Source organism: Notechis scutatus, chromosome 1 (assembly GCF_049901735.1).
Source record: "Notechis scutatus isolate UNSWTSFEM ecotype Mainland chromosome 1, rNotScu1.2, whole genome shotgun sequence".
In the NCBI taxonomy this organism is placed as follows: domain Eukaryota; kingdom Metazoa; phylum Chordata; class Lepidosauria; order Squamata; family Elapidae; genus Notechis; species Notechis scutatus.
Window position 1 is genome coordinate 49,323,085 of NC_142009.1, and position 23,963 is coordinate 49,347,047.

Here is a 23,963-nt window from a genome sequence, read left to right on the forward strand (position 1 = left end):
TAAATGACTTTGAGCCTTTGGAAGCAGGGAAATCCGGCGAAGTCAGAGGTGGGGTATTCGCATGGGGGCATTGTAGCCAGCTTTAAGCGAACTGTGGTTTATTCAAATAACCCAAGGGTCTAAATCAGGGGTCTCCAAACTTGGCAACTTTTAAGACTTGTGGACTTCAACTCCCAGAATTCAGCTATACAAAGTTGCCAAGTTTGGAGACCTCAGTATTTCTCAATCTCAGGGCCTTTGAACAGCGCGGACGTCAACTCAGTCCAACGATCTTCAGCTTGGGAAATTCTGGGAGTTGGAAGTCCACCCAATTCTGAGATTGAGAGGCGCTGCTCCAAATCCTTTTCCTCAAACTCTCACTTCAGCGCACCGGCTAAACTCGCAAAGCAGGCGAAGATGAAAGGTCGTCCTTGTAATAGCTGCAGGCAGCCAATCCATAGCCGGAAAGGGGCCATTGCGAAAACAAGGGAAGGCTCGGAGTAGAGAGCATGCCACAGCCCGCTCAAAACAATCCCAGAGGAACCTCACCGAAGCGGCTCCTTTGCCAAAAGGCACTGAAAACAACCTCTGCCCGGCTTGGCATTACCTCCCACTCTTCCCGCCCACCGCCGCTTCAAGAACCAATCGCTTTCCTCTTGCGACACCCACCCCCAGTCTTCTCACGTTGGTCCGTTCCGCTGTCAGTCGCCTCGTCTCCTGTAAAACCGGCTGCTTTCTCTTTGTTCCGCCTTCTTATGGTAATTTGGAGAGGCCGCGTTTCTCAATTGGCTGCGCGCTCCCGTCAGTCGCCCTTCGGGCGACTCTCCTCTTAACGGTTGTTCCAACCGCTTCCTTTTCCAAGCCCCCCTCCCCCTTGTCAATCCCCTCCCCTATCCCCGAGTTCTGGCGCTGCTTCTGGCCCCGCCTCCGCTCCAGACTCGGAACTCTTCTTGTCCTTGTTGCTCGAGCGTTTCCAGCAGGTTGCGCGCTGATTCTGGAAGCGGGGAGCTTTCGCCCTGTTCGCGGTTACGTTGTGCCGCGCCGGACCCGCCGGAGCTCCAGGAAAGAGGAAGCGGCCGTCTACCCGAGCCGGGAAGAAAGCAGCGCGGCGGGATGTTGGCCCGAGAGTCCGAGGGAGCTCCCGATGGGGGCTGAAGGGCTGCACCGCCCGGCTTCTCCGGGGCTTCTCCCCCAGCTCTTTGTTAAGCTCCGGCTCTTCCTGGCCAGCTCCCGGCAGGGCGACTCGGTTGACCTCTGAGGGAGTCCCAAGCGCAGGCGACTCCTCGCGCGCCGGCTGCGAAAAGTTTGCTGCTCGCGGGCGGGCGGGCGGGCGGCGAAGGCGAGGCGGTGCAACCGCGGGGCGGAGTAGAAACTTTCCTCGGGTTCTTGTTGCTTGCAGCTCGGCGCCTCCGTCCCGGGGAGCCTTGCCTGCCAGCCTGACGCACGCAGCGTGGTGTCTCCCAGCCGTGTCTTTTTTTAAACTTCGGAAGCCTCGGATTTGGAGCCTCCCTTTGCGGACGAGCATCGGATTAACAAGCCTCCCGTCGAATCGGAAGCCCGTCCCCTCGGACGCTTTTCCGCCTCGTCCCCAGGGAATCCCTCCCCAAGCTCTTGTCCAACGAGCCTTTCGGGCACCGGCTCCCAAGCGCCTCTCCTTCCCTTCTCCTTCTTCCCCCCGGGGAGATGTTCCATTAAAGGGGGCGACCCAGCGCGACCCGCCCGCTGCTTTGCTTTCGGCTTCCGGAGTGGCGTGTTTTTATGCTTCGGGGAAGACACGGGCCCGCCTGTGTCTCCTGCGAGCCCCGCCATGTCGACGGCGATCACCGCCGCGGAGAAAGTGGACGGCTTCACCCGGAGGTCGGTGCGCAAGGCTCAGAAGCAGAAGCGGTCGCAGGGCTCGTCGCAGTTCCGCAGCCAGAGCAGCCAAGTGGAGCTCTTCCCGCTGCCCCAGCTCAAAGGTACATTTCCCCGGGGCCACGAGGCGTCGCGGCGCTCTTGGCCTGGGGCTACAGGTGCGGCGGTGGGGAAGGGTGGCTTTCCCGGGCCTTTCTTCGAGCGAGCGGCCGCTTCCTGGCGGAGCCCCGTAATCCTTTTGGCGCCTTCCGTACCTTCTGTCTTTTTCGTGCCGCCTTCCCTCTTGGAGGGAAACTTCTTCTCCAACGCTCTTTCCCACCTTTTAATCTCCTTTCCTGTCAAGGGGAGGGAAAAAAGCCGTTCCTTTCGACGTTTTGTCGGACGGCTCTCGCTTAGACAATTCATAGTTTTCCTCTCGTTTCGAAAACCTTGCACTTGGAGCTCGTTTGGTCCCGTCTAAAGCAGGGCTCTCCAACTTTGGCAACTTTAAGCCTGGCGGACTTCAACTCCCAGAATTCCCCAGCAAAGCTGTCTGGGGAATTCTGGGACTTGAAGTCCGCCAGGCTTAAAGTTGCCAAGGTTGGAGAGCCCTGGACTAAAGTATCCCCGTTTTCACATTTCTTTTGGTGGTTATACAGGTAGATGCTGATACAATTGGTTATTCAAGAGGGTTGGGGATAAAAGAGGAACTGGATAGATTTGGGCCTTATATAGAACAAAACCTGCAAAGTTGTTCAGAGTTCAAGCTGTGCTTTTTTTTTTTTTCCTCCATTCTGCTTTAGAAATCTTGTGCTTACTGTTTTCTTCCTGATCCTGCTGTGCAGCTGCTTCTGTTTGCTTAAAAAAAAAAATCTAAAAAGCTTATTTGTCTTTTAAAACTGGAGCACTCTGCAACATTTATTACTAGAATTCTATCTTCAAATAATCCATTGTTTTCCTACAAGCTCTTATAATTGTTTATTATATATTTCTGCACATTACTTTCTTCTTCTTTCTTCATGGTTTATATAGCTCATGCATTGTAAGACAAAACATAATTTTATATATTTTGTAGGCCTAAATATAAGATTTTACTTCTAAATACCAATGCATATTTTAATTTAATGTTGAAGTAATTTTAATGAAAGAAATGTGAATTGGATATTAAGTACTAAAATAGATGCCATGTACTAATGGCATGTTTTATACTATACATGTATTCCTCAACTTACAAAAGTTCATTGAGTGAAAATTCAAAGTTACAATGCCACTGAAAAAAGTGGCTTAAGACCGTTTTTCACACTTACAACCATTACAGCATCCCCATGGTTATGCGATCAAAATTCAGATGCTTAGCAACAGACTCATATTCATGACAGTTGCAGTGTTCTGGGGCTATTTGCAACCTTTTGACAAGCAAAGTTAATAGGGAAATCAGATTCACTTAACAACTGTGGCAAGAAAGTTTGTAAAATGGACAGACACTCAAGAACTGCCTCACTTAGCAACATAAATTTTGGACTCAGTTTTGGTTGTAAGCTGAGGACTACCTGGATTTTAGACTGAGCACTTAAATATTTAAATATCTCAAGTACAGGCTTCACTCTTTAGACTTTAATATATGAAACTAATGCAGATTCTGTTGCATTTCATGAATTGAAACATTGTTTTGAATAATTTTATTGCTGTATTGTAATAGATTATTTGCCATTATAACTTACATTTACTATTATGTATTTTATGTGAAAGCATATATAGAATCAAAAGGTCCTTGGTGCTCTCTGAGCTTGGTTGTTTTCTTGCAAATGATTTTTCCCCCCCAAACTGGGTAACATCATCAGTGCCAGTATCTCCTTTACAGATATTTAGAATCATAATGTATGCGCATACTGTCTGTTTGTGGGTTGGGTTAGATAATCTGCAGAATCGGCACAGTACTAAAAGTAGAGTAGTTTTGATTTGGTTTTCACTGTAAAAAGTTAGTAGGACATCAGTTTAAGTTTCATCAGCACTGTTGGTTTTACAAAATAGATTGTGTTGCCTAACGGGTACTTGGAAACTTTATTGTAATATGTTCTTTTTCCTTCATGCATTAAAAAGTGGTAATGGTAAAACATTTAAAATATAGACTTCATCTCTCTGTAGTATGGGGCAGGAGGGTGCCTTCAGGTCAATGCTGACTCCTGTCTGGATAAGTCACTTCAGTTTTCTTGACAAGATTTGAGAAGTGGTTTGCCATTGCTTCCTTCCTAGGGCTAATAGTGCCCAAGGTCACCTGATTGGCTTTGTGCCTAGGGGAGGACTAGAACTCATGGCCTTCTGATTTCTAGCCTGGTGCCTTTAACCATTACATCAAACTGGCTCTCCATTACTCTCTTGGTAGAGTTTATTGTAATTACAGGATGTAACTCTCATTTAAATCCTAATAACATTATTGTAGTACATTAACACTATAATGTTGTGTAAACTATTGAGATGAATGCACTTTAATAACTCTTTATGTTGTGTATTTTGGGAGCTGACTGTTTATCTTTTATATATTGGCTACTAATCAAAAAAGGAAATAAATGATTGAAGAATAGGCATAGAACACAGGTAGAAGTTGTACCCCACTGTTAATTTGCTCACCTACCATAGATTGAACAAGATTAATATTTTTGATTGATTAAATATCTTCGGATTTATTCTGTTGGAAAGTTCCTAGTATTTGTCCTGTTTATATGATAGTTTACAACAAAATAAACACTTTTAAAATAACATTAACTTGTCAACTATCAACATCCTTTAATAAATATCTAAATTTAGGAAAGGTGGTAGCATTGCAGACTGGCCTGCTACAGAGGAGCAGTCATTCTACATGACAGATGTTATTCATACAAGCTGTGGCATAATTAAACCTCCACCTCAGTTTTCCCATTCTTCCTTTTCCTGAAGTCCCTTCAGTTCATATAAATCCTTAGAAGGGATACTTATATCATTCTCAATGAGCTTCTTTGAAAAGAGCAAGATGGTAATGATGTTGATACAGTTTCTGCAAAATTGTTTCTTCTTTCTAAATTGTTTCTACAGAACTGAAAAGAGAGAGGCTGTTAATGGTTTAAAACAGTAGCTAGAGATCACACCAAACCAACCTTTTTAAAAATCTGAGTATGTTCTCTGTATGTTGTGGAAACCCATCTAGAACTTTTACTTAACTAATGGAATAATGGTACCACCCTTTTTGTCATTCTGATGCTTGTGAATTAGTTCCAACTTGTGTGTGTGTGTGTGTGTGCGTGTGTGTGTGTAAAAGTTGTAAAGGAATATCTTATAAATATTAACTTGGTTTCTGTTTAAAAAATAGAGCTGAAATGTAATATATGTACTATTATAAATATTGATGATTTTATTGAATTGCATCTTTATAATGGATTATAAATCATGCTAAAAGAAAATAATTGACATTGATAAATGTCAGGTTCAATTTTTCCCCCCATAGATGCAGGAAAGACATGCAGCTGAGCTTTTTTAACCTGTAGTTTCCTGTAACAAGTAACTTACAGTTTAACTATGGAAAGAAATTTTGTTTGTGGCAAGAAGTCAAAATTTATGATGTATCTATTACATGTACCTCACCAGTCTTAGATAAGGTCTTCTACAAATGTTTCATATTGGGGTTGTTGTTTTTTTGCAGTCCTGAGAAAATAGCAAAAATAAGGAAGATTATGAAGTCTGCAGTTAGGTTTGATTTCCCAGCTCTGGCTTGCCAAGCGAGGGATGCCTGAACAGTGCTTTGCAAAGCGGGGTTCGTCTGCAGTCCAGAGCGCCTGGCTGGCTCCTGCCACTGCTGGAGGGAGGGTGCGGTAGTGGTTCTCACACTGCCCCAGAAGGACTGGAGGAGAGTGCAGGTCCTCACACATGGAGACACTGCCAAGGGCCTGGCTTGCCAGCGGGGGAGTGGCTGCAGTAGCTGGCTGGTCACTCCTGCCCCTTGCCCTGCAGAAGTGGCGTGAGCGGAGGGCTGCACTCTTTCTGGCCCCAACCAAGCCTTTGGTGGCTCAGCAATGGAAGGCATGCACCCACCTCCGGGGCATCCCTGTTGCACATATGGCTGAGATGACGGGTGGGTGTTGACTTCCTTCTCATCCTTTTTACGCATCTGTTTCAGGAGGAATGTCTGTCGGGCGCCAGGGTAAGAGGCGTGGCAGCTGGGAAGCGGTCACACTTCCTTGGCAGAAGTGAGGGGGGGCTGTGCTGGCTAGTTCTCTGTGGCGGGCTTCATCGGCACTTTTCTGGTTTCCAGTGCGCACATGCGCACTGGCCAGCTGGTCTTCATGCGTGCATCTGCACCAGAAACCTGAAGACCAGGTGGGCGGGGGGTATGGCAGAAACTGGGTGCTCTTCTGGTTTCCAGCATGCGGGCTTGTACGTGGGTGCGTGCGCTCCCATTTTGGCACGTGGTGACAAAAAGGTTTGCCAACACTGCTATAGATTTTTGAGCCTAATCACAATAACTGCTCTTTTTGCAGTTTCTTCTTGTATATATTTTGAACCTACTAATTTTTGCTTGCATTATAAATTGCTTTGTGAAAACATGGAACTGTTGCTGAGGCACATCCAGTACACCAAGTACAATTGAAATATCTGGATAACTAAAAGTAATGGTTCTACTGCTTGGAATGCAGCTCAGATATATCAAGTACTGTTGTTACATATGTAAATGGGACAGCCATAAAGAGAGTAGCATTACATTAAAAACAAATGGCCATTCTGAAATAATTTGGTTCCAGGGCAGAAAATCAAGGCACATAAACCACTTGATCTGACAAAGATTTTTTTTTTTGCCTCCGTTTCACATAAAACTCAGACTGATGAAAAATTTTGTAAAAGCAATGAACAAGTGAAGGTTTTCATTATATGAGACAGATGTTTCTAAGAATAACTGATGCCAAGATTAAGGAAGGCATTTTTGTTAGTCCGCAGATGAAATATGTCATCAATGACAAGTGCTTCAAAGATCTGTTAGTGGGGCCAGAAAAAAATCACCTGGAAAGCATCCAAGGATGTTGTTGAGAATTTTCTTGGCAGAACATCAAACTATATGTAGCTATTTGACAAACCATGAAGTGCTACATATCACTGAAGATTTATTTTCTGCATTCACGCTTGGACTTCTTTCCCAAAAATCTAGATGCAGTCTATGATGAACATGGCAAAAGGTTTTATCAGGATATTGCCATAATGGAAAACTTGTATCAGAGTAATTGGAATCCATCAGTGCTTGCTGACTGTGGTTGGACAGTGCAGTGAGATGAATTTTGTGATTTTTTTTTTGAAAAAGGTAGTTACATGCTGGGATGTGTTTATGTGAGTTGAATTTAAAAATATAAGATGAATGAAGAAGCGGGATTTGAATTTAATTTTCATTCCCCAGTTAACATTCTGCATGGGGAATTAAAGAAAGATTACAGGGTCCTAAAAATGGAGTTTTATAGAAAAATAATGCAGATATAAATATGGAATATGCATTTAGCTTGCACATACTATTGCATAATGGTAAAAAAATCAGATTTTAAAATATGTAGGATGAATACTACTGTTTGTAATAAAACATATTGTGCCATTCATCTTGACCAATTCTGCACTAAATTGTTGCTGTTTATTGGAAACCCATACTATATCATTTACTTGATTTGTGATCATTTAGTGGTCATTCCTATACATATTTATTTACAGTAGATTCATTTTATACTTCTGTGGTAAATAATCAGGATAGTATAACTTAGTGTAAGATGTGGCAATTCTTTTTGACAGCAGAATGTTATATTCTAATTGAAATGATGACTGAGTAATGTCAGCCCTATTACAATTTTTATCTAGATGTCTGACTGTGCATATTTTCATGGTTACAGCAACAAAACAGTGAGAAAATCACTCCTTGCTTGTGATTTTGGCTAGCTGTCAAATGCCAGTTTTATTTTCCTTAAGAATCTAAATCTATTTGGAGTAGATCAGTTGTTCTTGACTTAGGGAGAGACTCCTTAAGGAAATGGGATAATTACCATGTAAAGCTCAAGCCTTTCCTGATGATTTTTGATAAAACAAATTGCACAAAGTCAATGTCATACAACAGAGTTAGTTTGGGAATATTGTATCGCTAAAGGAATTGCCTTCCCTAGTAGATCTTTGTAGAGGCCTTACATAACCTTTCTCTCTCTCTCCATTTATAAATGTATTCAAATTTGTCTTCAAGAAAGCAGATGCAGTGCTCAAAATTCTAAAAGATAAATAAGTCTAAGAGAGAACACCTTGAAATATATTATACTGAAAGCACAAGCACAAACAAACAATTCACAAAAAAGGAAAAAGAAAAGACTTAAGAGGTCTGTGTAGATGAATAAAAAGCTAAAAACTAAAAAAGAAATGTGTAGAAAATGGCAGCTAGCATTTAAGAGGGGGATACAGACTGGTAATTTGAAACAGCAGGGAGAAAGGAAGGGAGATTAAAGTTAAAATGTGATGTGTCTGGTGAGGAATGCAAAATAGAATAACGATTTTGGGAAAAGTAGATCCAAAATAAAAGTAAAGTCAATTAGGATGTTGGTGCAGGAAAAATGGGAAGTAATAACAGGAAATAAGAAGGTGGAACTGTTTAACTCTCTCTTTGGATCTGTCTTCTGTCAAAGAGGGGGAGAGCCATTTTTAATATTCCTGAGGCAAACAGGAGGGGGAACACAATTCTCTGCCACCTTAAATAAACATATGACTTCAGAGCCAGATAAAATATATTCCAGACTATTGAAGGAGCCAGTGGAAGTGTTCTTAGAATTATCTAAAACCTTTAAAAACTGGGGAAATAATAAATTGCTGGATGAATGAAAAAAATAAATTTTCCAATATTCATAAAGGAGGAGGAGGATCTGGAAAACTACAGACCAACTAGGTTAACATCTGTATTTGAAAGATACCTGAATGGATTGTCAAGTCCATGTCTGTTAGTAAAAGAACACTAGGAGTCACTAGGATTATTAGAAGTCCTTATTGATTTTTCCAAAACAAGTCATATCATACTAGCTTTATCTTTTCTTATGCCAGAGTGAATGGTTTCACAGGGATTCAAGGGAGTGCTGTTAAGTGTAGCATATCTTGATCTCATTTAACAAAGTCTTTCAACAAATCAATGTTTTTATGTAAGTTCTCTAGTTTTACGTACTGTGTGTTATCTACTCATAGACAGCAAACAATTTGTTATAAATAATACCAAGATGTTAATGCTGGAGATGGAGGTTGAAAAAATGGCTGTTGCTGTATAGCGACTTTGCTGCATAGCCCTCTTGATTCTGTTCTTGAAAATTAAAGCCCCAATAATTATAATATGTTTTGGAAATGAATTAACAAATGAATGTTCCTTATTGTGAACATTCCAAGAAGTACTGGTAGTATTTGCAAGGAGCATTGTAGCTTTATATCTTTACTAGACAACATGTAACCTTTGAGTCATCCTTTCAGAGATATTGTCAGATTCCTCAATGCTTTCAACAATGGCAGAGCTTGTAATGTTCTGCCTTCATTGGAAAAGCTGTGATAGATTCAGAGATGTGCCTTGAGAATAACCCATGCTGAACTATATAGCAAATATCAGCACAGGAAATCCTTTATGACATTTTATGTTATATGATAAACTGTTTTATGATAATTTTATGTCATAAAACATGTTATAAAATTTTGACAGCGGCTAGAATTGTATTTGCAAAGAACTGGAAAAATGACAAAATACCTATGCAGGAGGAAGTTATCAAAAAATTATGGACTGTGCTGAAATGAGTAAACTGACATTTGAAATTAGAGAACAAGAAGACAAGCAATTTTATATGATATGGGATTTGTTTTATCAATGGTTGGATAAAAAGGCATGGTAATGTAATAGACTAGATAATTTTGTGATAGAAATTTAATAGACTGATATAAAACATAATATAGGTGTATACTGTATAACCAGTGGTTGAAAGTATAACACAAATTTTAAGATAAAACTTGGAACATCTCATATAAAATGATGGAATAAATAGTTTAGTCATGGATGATTAATAACCGATAAATATATAAGCATATGTTAGTTCGACAATGTGAAGACTGATATAAATTGTGAGTAAATGACTACAAAAAGATAGCACAAAACATATGTAACCAACTGACACACTGTATGTATATAAAATGGAAGATGGTTTTATGTTTTTATGTTTTGTATGTGTATGTTTGTTTTTAAAAATAAAAAATGAAAAAAAAACATTTTATAAAATTTGCCAAATTTCAATTCACAGTAAGTGTCAGATTTGGATGTATTCTGTAAGTGAGCCTATTTGAGGTACCTTAGTTCAAAAAGTGTCATCCTGTGATGCACTGTTTCGCCTAGTTAAAGGTTACAGGAATCAGAATTTCAGTAATATATAGATCAGTGGCCCCAAAACTTTTGGGCACCAGGAACTGGTTCCATGGAGAGAGGTTTTTCCATGGATGGGAGGGTGCGTGGTTTTGCATCCCATGGATGGGTTTTCACTTGTTTGTGTGGCCCCATTTCTGGCATGCCGCAGATTAGTGTCAGTCCATGGACTGGGGGTTGTGGACCCCTGATATAGATGGCTCCATCAGAAAGCCACAATATTGCTCCCTGTTTTTATGTGACTATTTTTATAGACTTTGTCTTGCTTACATAATAACTAGTCAGTTTTGGCTGGTCTTAAAAAGCTAGGCAAGGTCAATTTTGGTTAGCATTTGGAAAGAAGATTCTGGGAAATATCAAGGCTGTATAGGGCTGGGAAGTTTGAAAAAAAAAAACCTGCAAGAAGAAAATGATAAATAACTGTCTCATTATTAACATGAGAAATACACGGAGTCTCAGTTGGGAATTTAATTCAACATAAAAGAGATTTTACATTTTTCTATATTTTAGTAATTGATTATTATATTACTGAATGCGTATTATATTTTCTGTGGAAGAGAAAATTATATTGTTTATTTTTTAGAAATGAAAATAATTTTATCTTTATATGTAATATTTTGAAGTATGGTTCATTAAAATTGATTTTGTGCAGTACTTTTTTCAGAGGTTCTTAACATGAGTTTTTCAAGAAATGGCTTCCTCAGAACACTTGATTTTAAAAAAATAAATGTCAGTGAACATTAACAACTAAGTATAGTTGCTGCCCATTGGCAATCTTCATATTAATAACTTCTATTTAAATCTTCAACATCTTGTGTGGCAGCATAGTATTATGTTTCTTTTTCCATGATTATGGCATTCAAGTTGTGTTACAGTCTAACTGTGCAGGCATAAAATTGAATTGCCGTAATTCATTGAATAAGATGAAAGTTACTGTTCTAATTTACTGGCTAACTTAAAAGTTTATATTTAGGTTTCTTAAACTGAAATCTACGCGTAGTTGTGAAATCTGGCCAGGTAGGCAGTATTAAATACATAATAACTATAAATTATATGTGAGTCTGAGTGTTAGCATCCATATTATTTCTCTGTCGTTATGTTATTTATTTTAATTATAGTTGTATTTTTGCAGTCCTAGTAGAGATAATGTAACTTGCTATAAAATGTTACTTAATATCAAGTCTAATTATGATTTTTTGTACTTCTAAATAGATGGTTGTGATTATTGTTATTAGGTCTAAATCCCTCATAATGTTAAGTCAGAAAGTTTGCAAAATGCTTTGCAACATGATCAACATTTTTTTCCTTCTGTCTGTTTTCCATTTTTTGTTAACCTGCGTCCTCATTTTAGTTGCTTAGCAGCCCATAATAATCAAGATGAAACACTTGATGCTCCTGTTAGGATATTTAGTTTGGCATTTTATCTGGTTTTGCCCCATAGATTACACTACTAGTAATGGTAAATTATGCTGTTGTAGCATCAAGATTGTTAATAGGAGCCCAAATCCAAACCTTCTGGTCATCAGCTTGCCCTCATCGACTCAGAAACTCTAGAACAAACCTGTTCTATCAACATCATGTCTAGAATAATAATTTTGAGTCAACGAGATACCACATTTTGTAACCCTAAAATAGAGGCGTATTCAGAAAACTCCCTAGGTGTAGAATACTCCAAAATATGTTTATATATTAGAGGGTTGGTTATGTACTTATTTAATATATTTTAAAATAGATACAGGCAGAAATATTAGGAAATTAAATTTAGTATAAAATTAAATCAAATTATTTTCAGTAACTTAAATTATGAATAGCTCTCATATTAAGATTTTTCACATTAGAGACTTTATTATGCCCTTACAACACACCACAGCATAATTTATCTATTGTTTTTTGTACTTCTAGAACTTGAGTTTTAAAAATTAAAATACTGAGAACTTTTTCTTTAGTTTTGAAAATAAATGATAATAAAGTGTCAGAAATATGCAACAAATTATTCACATTTCTATGAAAAGGATAAAACAAAATAAGCACACAAATTATTTAGATATCAGCTCATAAACAATGTATGTATAATTTAGCTAATTGGACAAAAACATCCATGACCTGAAAGAGTTAATGTCTTTTCCAGCACTTTTGCCTTTGTTGTATTGATCCTAAGGCTATGCCTGATCTGCTTTAGTTACTTGGAGAAGAATTTATGAAAATTATCAGCATTCTGCAAGCCTTCTTAGATGCATTGTGGCATTAACACTTTCTAGGATGAAGCAAATATAACCCATAGTATTGTGCTGTTTGGTCAGCATTTTCTTGTAGATTTGAATATGTTTATGCGAATGTAACACAAACATGTTCTGAGACTAAGCTTGCCACTGTTTTTAATAACCTTCATGTCAAGATTTCCTGAGCCAGTTAGATTTTGCTCTTGTACTGGAAACCACAGTGTGTTTACCAAACATGCACAACTCAAAATAGGTCATGTGTTTTTCTCAATTTTATTTTAATTACCTTGTCTCAATTCAAATCATTATATTTATATTTTTTGTCTGTCCTGTTTCAATTATCTATTATCTTTTCTCATTAAACAAAATTTCTCCTGTAGTTACTGATTGGAGTATGACGCCTTTATATCTTTTAAGTTTATCCATTTGACTCTTATTTAGGCTTCAATATATACCCTAAAGTTGTAACATTCAATATAATACATAACTTCCATTCGGATTCTGCTTGGTACATTCTTAAAATACACACTATATTCTTAAAAAAAGAAAAAATTATAAATATATGTAATTAAAACAACACATTCCATTCCAATTCAATTCTATCATTAATATTAATATTCATTAAAATCTTAACTTCTTTAACATTACATTTCAATTAAATATCATACTTCTATGGGAACAGTTATAAGCTTGCCATAATTAATCCCCCTCTCTTCACTTATATTTTATAAAACATTAACTAATTAAAATGTTCCTGTCCCTTCCTAATTCAATTTTCTCATTTATTTTATTTCACTTATTTTATTAACAAACATTTCACTAAATTACACTAACTATTTTATCCCTCATTTTAATCATACATTGTTTCCAATTTTCTAAAGTTATTTCTATTACTAATATAATAATACAATCTTATGTACCTTTACAGAATCCCCTTTTCAGTTAAATTTTCACCCATTATCTCTAAATAGGTCCTGTTTCTCTATATCTTGTTCCGGTCCTTTGTAACTTCTTTTCCTTTCCTTCTTCCCTCTCTTCTTCTCTCTTCCCTTTTTACCCCCTTGTCTCTCTACCTCTATTTCTCTCTTCTGTATTCCCCTTTTCTGTTGCTTTCCAATATTATACTTATTTTTTGAATTATTTTTCTTTTCTTTGGTTGTTTTTTTAAGTCTTAAATTCTCCATTCTCTTTCCCCCCTTTTCTTTTTCTTCCCCACATAGAATTACTTGTTCATTAAAGATGGCTTCTTCTTTGTCCCAGTCTTCTTGTTTTGCAGACGTTTCTTGTTGTTTCCCATAGTTCCAAATCTCCATTTCTAAGAATTGAAAAACAAAGCCAAAAGAACCCCTCCCTTCTTGTGCATCTTCTTTATACTTTTAAAGCTCCATTTTCAATTCATCCAAATATAAATTTTTAAACAACCACCCGATTAATTTTAATCATTCAAATGCAATAACCAAAAATCCAAAGATCACCCAGTAATCCAAATACACGCAAGCTGTTTCTTTTTGCTCTTTTTTTCACTTTCTCTTCCTGGGGTTCTACTGTTTAGTTACAAAGTTTCAGTTAAAATGTATCTTTTAGAAGTCTTGTTGAAGTTTTACTGTAGATTCTTTTTAATTCCAGGCAGTCTCCTTCCTCTTTCCAGATCCTGCCCTTTTATTCTTTTTCCCTCCTTTCCTGCTTATGAAAAAATTTTTAGTGTCCAGAAATCTTTATTATCCCTTTGACATTTTGTTTTATTTTCAGCTTAATTGCCTGTTGATGTCAAAGTGGATTTTTCCAATTTCTTATTTAAGTCTCTTAGTTGTCAGTATAGGGAAAGGAAGAGAAGAAGAAAAAAGCCAAACCTATCCCTTTTCACTTTCCTTCGCTGCTTCCGATTCTTCTTTGGGGGCGATGTTATTTTTTTGTTAGTTTAAATTCCAGGGTACCTTAGTTGTTGCTTTTGCAATTTAACCCGGTCAGCCAAAACTTTCACTTCTTATCTTCCTCCTGCACATTCTTTTCCAGTCGAGTTCTTCTTTGTGGTGGCCATTTCTGACCACCGCTGCAACCGCCTTCAGGAAAGGGAGTAATGGCCAGCTGAGGAGGAGAGATGCGGCTCTCCTCAACCCTGCTGGCAGTCTCCCCCCTCTTCACCACCTCTAATGGGTGGTTTAGCCCCAAAACCAGCCGGCTCGGGGCACTCCAGCAGCGAGCCCAGACCGAAACCACGCACGATCACAGATTTCTGTCTGTCGCCGAAGGAACTCAAACCGGAAGAAAATTAAAAGAGGGGAGAAGCTATGCAGAAAATGTAAAACAGTAATAAGATATGGAATAGAACATAAAAATGAGCATGAAATTGAATTTGTGTCTGTACGAAGAAATGTAACCCGGGATTACGCTACTTTCAAAAAAGATGTTTTATTTGTATTTTATTTTTTTTTGTGAAAACTCAAATAAAATTTACAAAAAAAAAATAGGTCATGTGTTTGGCAGCTTGAGGGTTACACTGAAATAATTTACTTTAAAAATAACCTTTTTTCCACAATAGGGTTCTTCTTCTGTTCTTTTAGCATAGTTATTTTTGAATATATTTGTCCCGTCTGGCAGTTTCAGTTTCATCTACATTTATAGTTTGTTATTATTTTTTGCTTCAGGATACTGAATTTCAGTATTGAAAAAAATCAGCTGTGACTTTTTTAGTCATGCAGGATAAAATGCATTGTTTCAGTGTAAGGATTGTCATCTCTTAGACTGTCCATGTGATATTATTTGTTCAATAAAACTTCCTTATGTATTTATATTTTATAAATATGTCATGTGCCTTTTGGTTTCTGACTGTTAATGACCACAATAAAGCTATTTTTATTTCCTTTTGGTACAATTCTATGATTCTGATTTCCCAATTTTTATATTATTTCTAGTTTGTTACCTTAAAATGTGGTATTCTAGAGCATGAGAGTAGCCACTGTCTAAGATAATAACTGAACCCTCCAATCATGCAGATTGTTATAGACAATCTTTCATCAGTTAGATTTATTTTGAATCCCCACACCAAAAGTGAGAAATTAAATTGGCTATTGTAATGAATGGTTTTAATTCATACTTTCTTTTCCTCTGTTAATGGAACTGAGAACACAAAACGACAGAGTTCTTTGTCGAAGCCTCCCCAACATCATTTTTTCAGATCTTCTCAAAATGAAATTTGTGCTAAAATGAACACAGTGGTCACGTCTTTCATTTGATAAGATAGTTGAGGGTCATTTTCCAATAGCCTTGGCATGCACATTGCTACCCTGATAAAGCTTGAACAAATAGTTCCCCTTTTTACCAAGTTTTACTATCTACAAATATTTAATTTTAAAATGAATATGGTATTGAATCCAAATGGCTTAAGATGGCTTCCAATCAAAACATAACATCAGTACCAGCAATGCACATAATAATACATATACAGTATATGCATATAAGCTAACAATATATACCTTACAATTGCATGCCTATTTTCAAGAGTGCAAATTGCTGAGTGAACATTACCTCTGTGTTCATTTCAAATAGGAAAAAAATATTTGGAGAAATTTTGCTTATCTTATTGTGTGCATTGGATTGGAAATGGGTATTGTACATTTCAAAGTTTTAATGCCTCATATCAAAATCTGTAGCTGTCCACAATTGTTAGATTTCAGCTCGTAGCAGCCCCAGCCATTATAACCAGTTGTAAGCTGAGTCTGATTCTCTACTCCATTTTGTAGCTTGTAGAGGATTTCACCTCATTTCTAAATCTATTGCTATAATTGACTTCAAACGATCATTTAAGGTCATATACTTGCTAATTTTAGCCCATAGTCAGAGTCCTTTTCCAAATTTAACTTATATAACCAAGACTGATGGCAAAATTTAGATTCATGTGGTTTTTGATTGAACTTATTCTGCTAATACGTTAGTGTTTTGAAATAAATCTCATATTTAATTGCCCACAGAAATATTTTTGTACAAGTTCTGGCAATGTAATAGATTCCTTTAGGGAACCACATGAAATAGGGAAAGTGAGACAGAGAAATATATTGTTGATTATATTTTGTACTGGCAATGAGATTTCAAACTGTTGTGTCTAGTTGTGTAATCGGAAGAAAAAGAAAGAGCTAAACTTCTGAGGAAGCCACTTAACCAAGAATAGCAGAGCCAACAGACTCAAGGTGTGAAAAAGTTAACCCTATAATACTAGAGTGATCAGTTAAAGTTCTTTTTTTTTTTTTAATAAAGTTTTATTTGGGTTTTCACACACAAAATACAAGTAAAACATCTTTTTTGAAAATAGCATGGTCCCGGGTTGAACTTCTTTATACAGACACAAAACTCAATTTCATGCTCCTTTTTGTATTCTATTCCATATCTTATACTATTTTACATTTTCTATATAGTTTTTCCCCTCTTTTAATTTTCTCAATTTTATTTTGATTATCTCATCTCAATTCAAATCATTGTATTTATACTTTTGTCTGTTCTGTTTCAATTTCATATTATCTTTTCTCATTAAACAAATTTTCTCCTGTAGTTACTAGTTGGAGTATGACACCTTTATATCTTTTAATTACACCCATTCAACTTTTATTTAAACTTCAATATATACCTTAAGTTTATGACCTTCAATATAATACATAATACATAACTTCCAATCGAATTCTGCTTGGCACATTCTTGTAATACACACTATATTCTTAAAAAAAAAAAAAAGAAAGAAAGATTGTAAATATATGTAATTATAAACCCTCATTCCATTCCAGTTCAGTTCTATCATTAATAATCATTAAAACCATAACATCTTTTAACACTTCTTTTCAATTAAATATCATACTTCCTTAAAAACACATATAATCTCCATAATTAATTTTTCCCTTATTTCTCTTCACATATGTTTTATAAATCATTAAATATACCCTTTGTTACATTCATTTATTGACAAACATTCCACTGAATTACGATAGCTATTTTATCAGACATTTTAATCATACATTGTTTCATATTTTCTAAAATTATTTCTGCTTCTAATATAACCTTACTATCTTATGTACCCTTGCAGAATTCCTTTTTCCATTAAGTTTTCACCCATTATCTCTAAATAGGCCCTGTTTCTCTATATTTTGCTTCTTTCCTTTATAACTTCTTTTCCTTTCTTTCTTCCCTCTCATCTTCTCCCTCCCCTTTTTACCCCCTTGTCTCTCTACTTCTAATTCTTCTGCATTTCCCTCTTCTGTTGCTTTCTGATTTTATACTTATTTTTCACTCTATTTTTTTTTTTTTGGAGTTGTTTTTCCCAATCTTAAACTTTCCATTCTCTTCCCCCCCCCGTTTCCTTTTCCCCCCCATCTAAGATTACTTGTTCATTAAAGATGGCTTCTTCTTTGTCGCAATCTTCTTGTTCTGCAGGCATTTCTTGTTGTTTCTCATAATTCCAAATCTCCATTTCTAAAAACTGAAATACAAAGCCAAAAGAACCTCTCCTTCTTGTGCATCTTCTTTGTACTTTTTAAGTTCTACTTTCAGTTCTTCTAAAAGTGGAGCCATTTTAAAAAGTTTTAAACAACCACCCGATTGATTTTAGTCATTCAAAACAATAACCAAGAATCCAGAAATCATCAAGTAATCCAGATGGTCCCGAGTTATATCTTCTTATTTCTTTTTGACTTTCTCTTCCTGGGGTTTTTGTTGCGATATTTCAGTTAGAATGTATCTTTTGGAAGTCTTGTTGAGATTTTGCTGTAAGTTCTTTTTTAATTCCAGGCAGTCTCCTCCCTTCCAGATCCTACCCTTTTATTCTTTTTCTCTCCTTTCCTGTTTTCAAAAGCTTTTAATTATCCAGAAATCTTTATTATCCCTTTGACTTTTTATTTTCAGCATTAAATGCCTATTGATGTCAAAGTGGATTTTTTCCCAATTTCTTGCTTTAAGTCTCTTAGCTGTCAGTATAGGAAAAGGAGAAAACCAAATCTTTTCCCTTTTCTCTCTCCTTTGCAGCTTAAAAATCTTCTTAGGGAACAATGTTATTGTTTTTTAACGGTTTCAATTCCAGGGTACCTTATTTGTTGCTTTTGCTGTTTGACCCGGTCAACCAAAACTTTCTCATCTTATCTTCCTCCTGCACATTCTGTTCCAGTCGAGTTCTTCTTTGTGGTGGCCATTTCTGACCACCGCTGCAACTGCCTTCGGGAAAGGGAGTAATGGCTAGCTGGGGAGAAGGGATGCGGCTCTCCTTGACCCTGCTGGCAGTCTCCCCCCTCTTCACCACCTCTACGGGGTGGCTTAGCCCCAAAACCAGCCGGCTCGGGGCGCTCCAGCGGCGAGCATGGATCGAAGTCTCGCAGAGATGAGGTTTCTGTCTGTCGCTGAAGAAGCTCAAACCGGAAGTCTCAGTTGAAGTTCTTTTATTTCTAAACTTTGCTTTTACATTGGGAAACATCCTAAAGTGGATTAAATAGGTGCACCATGTTTTCATATAAAATTTTCATAATTTTGGCAATTAATAATTTTTAAATAATTTTGCTTGAAAAAATTTAGAATATAGGTAGTCCTTGTTTAGCTATATTTAGCATAAAACTAAGTGGAAAATCATGTGACTGCTTAAGATTTTACTGCAGCTTTCCTCCCCCCCCCCTGCACTCCCCAACCTTTAGAATGCTACCTAAGTCCTGGGACAATTAGCAGCGGCAGTGCTCCAAACACGAAGCCGGTTGCTAGAGCCAGAAAGCAGCAAGGGCGCCAGGTGGAGCAAAGGTGGGAGTAGGGAGCTCTCTGTGCTTGGCCATGATCGCCCGTTAGGAGCGGCTGGTGGCGAGGATGCAAGGGGGGGAATTAAGTCACCCCCCGAAAAGACGGCCTAGCCATTTTTTCGGGGCTCAAAAAAAAATAAGGCCCGGCCTTATTATGTGAGAAACACGGTAGTTGGAGTATGACACCTTTATATCTTTTAATTACACCCATTCAACTCTTATTTAAACTTCAATATATACCTTAAGTTTATGACCTTCAATATAATACATAATACATAACTTCCAATCGAATTCTGCTTGGCACATTCTTGTAATACACACCATATTCTTAAAAAAAAAAAAGAAAGATTGTAAATATATGTAATTATAAACCCTCATTCCATTCCAGTTCAGTTCTATCATTAATAATCATTAAAACCATAACATCTTTTAACACTTCTTTTCAATTAAATATCATACTTCCTTAAAAACACATATAATCTCCATAATTAATTTTTCCCTTATTTCTCTTCACATATGTTTTATAAATCATTAAATATACCCTTTGTTACATTTATTTATTGACAAGCATTCCACTGAATTACAATAGCTATTTTATCAGACATTTTAATCATACATTGTTTCATATTTTCTAAAATTATTTCTGCTTCTAATATAACCTTACTATCTTATGTACCTTTGCAGAATTCCTTTTTCCATTAAGTTTTCACCCATTATCTCTAAATAGGCCGTTTCTCTATATTTTGCTTCTTTCCTTTATAACTTCTTTTCCTTTCTTTCTTCCCTCTCATCTTCTCCCTCCCCTTTTTACCCCCTTGTCTCTCTACTTCTAATTCTCTCTTCTGCATTTCCCTCTTCTGTTGCTTTCTGATTTTATACTTATTTTTCACTCTATATTTTTTTTTTGGAGTTGTTTTTCCCAATCTTAAACTTTCCATTCTCTTTCCCCACTCCTCCCCCCATCTAAGATTACTTGTTCATTAAAGATGGCTTCTTCTTTGTCGCAGGCATTTCTTGTTGTTTCTCATAATTCCAAATCTCCATTTCTAAAAACTGAAATACGAAGCCAAAAGAACCTCTCCCTTCTTGTGCATCTTCTTTGTACTTTTTAAGTTCCATTTTCAGTTCTTCTAAAAGTAGAGCCATTTTAAAAAGTTTTAAACAACCACCCGATTGATTTTAGTCATTCAAAACAATAACCAAGAATCCAGAAATCATCAAGTAATCCAGATAGTCATGAGTTATATCTTCTTATTTCTTTTTTGACTTTCTCTTCCTGGGGTTTTTGTTGCGATATTTCAGTTAGAATGTATCTTTTGGAAGTCTTGTTGAGATTTTGCTGTAAGTTCTTTTTTTAATTCCAGGCAGTCTCCTCCCTTCCAGATCCTACCCTTTTATTCTTTTTCTCTCCTTTCCTGTTTTCAAAAGCTTTTAATTATCCAGAAATCTTTATTATCCCTTTGACTTTTTATTTTCAGCATTAAATGCCTATTGATGTCAAAGTGGATTTTTTTCCCAATTTCTTGCTTTAAGTCTCTTAGCTGTCAGTATAGGAAAAGGAGAAAACCAAATCTTTTCCCCTTTCTCTCTCCTTTGCAGCTTAAAAATCATCTTAGGGAACAATGTTATTGTTTTTTAACGGTTTCAATTCCAGGGTACCTTATTTGTTGCTTTTGCTGTTTGACCCGGTCAACCAAAACTTTCTCTTCTTATCTTCCTCCTGCACATTCTTTTCCAGTTGAGTTCTTCTTTGTGGTGGCCATTTCTGACCACCGCTGCAACTGCCTTCGGGAAAGGGAGTAATGGCTAGCTGGGGAGAAGGGATGCGGCTCTCCTTGACCCTGCTGGCAGTCTCCCCCCTCTTCACCACCTCCACGGGGTGGCTTAGCCCCAAAACCAGCCGGCTCGGGGCGCTCCAGCGGCGAGCATGGATCGAAGCCTCGCAGAGACGAGGTTTCTGTCTGTCGCTGAAGAAGCTCAAACTGGAAGTCTCAGTTGAAGTTCTTTTATTTCTAAACTTTGCTTTTACATTGGGAAACAGCCTAAAGTGGATTAAATAGGTGCACCATGTTTTCATATAAAATTATCATAATTTTGGCAATTAACAATTTTTAAATAATTTTGCTTGAAAAAATTTAGAATATAGGTAGTCCTTGTTTAGCTATATTTAGCATAAAACTAAGTGGAAAATCATGTGACTGCTTAAGATTTTACTGCAGCTTTCCTCCCCGCCCTGCACTCCCCCAACCTTTAGAATGCTACCTAAGTCCTGGGACAATTAGCAAGAAAGGAATTAATGTTTGTATTTACATTCATTAGGCAGGAAGGGTTTGCAAGAGAAAAAGCAGTCACACATGGGAAATACATATTAAAAGGAATGCATATAGCTCCAAGTGTGTTAGGCAAACAGCTTGCACCAGCACATTCCTTTCAATGAGTATTCCCCATTATGTGCTTGCTTTCTCTTTTTGTCCCTTCCTCTCCAATCTCTCTGCTCTGTAAAAGGGGAAAAAAAGAAAAAGGTGAGGCGTAGGATAATACATACTAATTGACTAATAACAGAATAATAAGATTTGGAAGGGACCTTGGAAATCTTTTAGTCCAAACAGGAAACCCTACATCATTTCAGGCAAATGGTTGTTCAATCTCTTCTTAAAAACTTCCAGTGTTGGAGTACCCACAACTTCTTGAAGCAAGTAGTTCTACTGATTAAATGTTCTAACTATCAGGAAATTTGTTCTTAGTTCTGGTTTGGTTCTATTCTTTTGAATGGTTTTCATCCATTGCTTCTTGGCCTGCCTTGAGTGCTTTGGAGAATAGCATTTTTTCTCCAGAAATTTGTTTTGTCTGTATCAGGGATAGTATTTTAAAGATTAGGCTAGAAGACCTAATTTAAATTCAGTATTCATCATGTATTTGTAGTAGTTCTGTTCCTGTTCTTGAATAATTATATTCTGCATAGAGGGACTCCATAGATAAGATGGTTTCACTATATAGGTTGAATAATGGAATATCAGACCTGTTGTTGGACAATTAGTATTAATTTAGATGAGTTATGTATTTAAATAAGATTTCCTACTTGATCACAGTCACTATATCTCAGCCTAACCTAGTGTGTTTTGAGCACAAATTAGATGGGGTTCTAGTATCTGCTACCTTGAACTCCCTGAGGAAAGATATGGTACTATGAATGTGATATTAAATAAATTACATATTTGGCCTATACACTAAATGTTATAGAACAGTGAAATTCTAATTGACTTTTTTTCCTTCGGTAGATGCCACTTCAAATGAACAACAAGTCCTCTTCTGTCAGAAATTACAGCAGTGCTGTGTATTATTTGATTTCATGGACTCTGTCTCTGACTTAAGGAGCAAAGAAATTAAAAGAGCAACACTGAATGAATTAGTGGAATATGTTTCTACAAATCGTGGTGTGATTACTGAATCAGCATATTCAGAAATTGTAAAAATGGTAAGTAAGTCACGTGAATGCCATTGAAAGGATTTAGAAATGAAATTTATTGAAGACGTTTCTGTCTTCTGAATTTCCTTTTTGTGGTGATTAGATAGTGCTTTTGCTCTTAATCTCCTGTAGTTAAATTTTAATATTAAAATTGGTCTAAAGGGTAATTATTTTTTCATACTAACAATTAACGGTCAATTATTTATTATATAATTGAAACAAGTTTCATACTGATGCTATTTTTTCACCTGGATTCAATTTAAACACTAGTAGGACCCACTGGAAACTCTGATAATATTAAATGGGAAACAAAGCATACATTCAGAAAAACTGAAATAAAACTGAATATTTTATATGTGAATATATACCTTCCCTCAGTTCTGTTGTACTGCATTTTAGTTCCTAGCTTCTCATAGTATCACTTTGGTTCTTCCTTGTTCAGTGGCATCCAAACCCCTTTATATTTGCACTATCCAAGTTTAGTTTTAGTAGTGTGATAGCTAAAAATCAATGATACAGTTTGTTATTACATTCAGGAGGAAAACAATGAATGTGATAATAAGTCTTACTGTGGTTTAAAGAAACAAGGAGCCTTATTGTATAATTTGGAAACATGAAAATCTGTGGAACTCTCTTATCTGTATTATATACATCTTTTGATTTTCCATGATCATGCAGCTTATCAGTCTTCAATTTGGCAAGAAATTAGAACAAATCAAAATACTCTTCCTCACTCACAATATTTAAGTGTAGCTTTTGGTCATCATAATGTTGCCTGTGCTGGTAGATATTAAAGTTTTTCAAGGACAAGATGGAACCTTCCCAAACCCCAGAATTCAGTCCTCCCTTCTGGGAGTCTGGTGGTATAGAACTAAAACAAATAAAAATAAAGCTAGCTAGCTACTTGTGGGGTTAAATAAAAGTTCCTAATATTTCCTTCTCAGAAGTATAGAGTATTTGGATCTGAAGTGCTACTTGTTTAAGGAACCACTGATAGGTACTGAACACTGTACCCATACTGACGTTTTCCTACTTGGGATCTATCTGACCTGTTCCTTCAGAAACTGTTGTCTCGTTGTGGCAGCTTAGTACAACCAGAATCAGTTTTGTCCCCAAACTGGTTCTGTAAATGACCATTTTGGAAGACAAAGTCATGGAATGATCAAAGAAAATAATTAGAATTGCACTTTGCTTATTTAGTCATCCCACAGAAGTTAAACCAGGATTGGCAGGAATCTAGAAATGGATATTATAACTTGAAAAGATTTCCTGTCAGCTGCCCATGTCTTTTA

At 36.9% G+C, this 23,963-nt stretch overlaps 1 protein-coding gene across 4 annotated transcripts in view; it reads left to right on the forward strand.

The window, feature by feature from the left end:
- The first annotated feature begins 783 nt into the window (after window positions 1-783).
- PPP2R5A (protein phosphatase 2 regulatory subunit B'alpha) overlaps window positions 784-23,963 on the forward strand; it is a 63,400-nt gene continuing 40,220 nt past the window's right edge. For 3 of the 4 annotated variants that reach the window (XM_087963582.1, XM_026682979.2, XM_026682961.2), the window contains exons 1-2: window positions 909-1,937; window positions 22,484-22,680. In XM_087963582.1, coding sequence (XP_087819708.1) covers window positions 1,787-1,937; window positions 22,484-22,680 — 348 coding nt within the window. In that variant the 5' untranslated portion in view covers window positions 909-1,786. Of the gene's footprint in view, window positions 1,938-22,483; window positions 22,681-23,963 lie in introns of all 4 variants that reach the window. The other variant, XM_087963588.1, reaches the window with a different exon arrangement.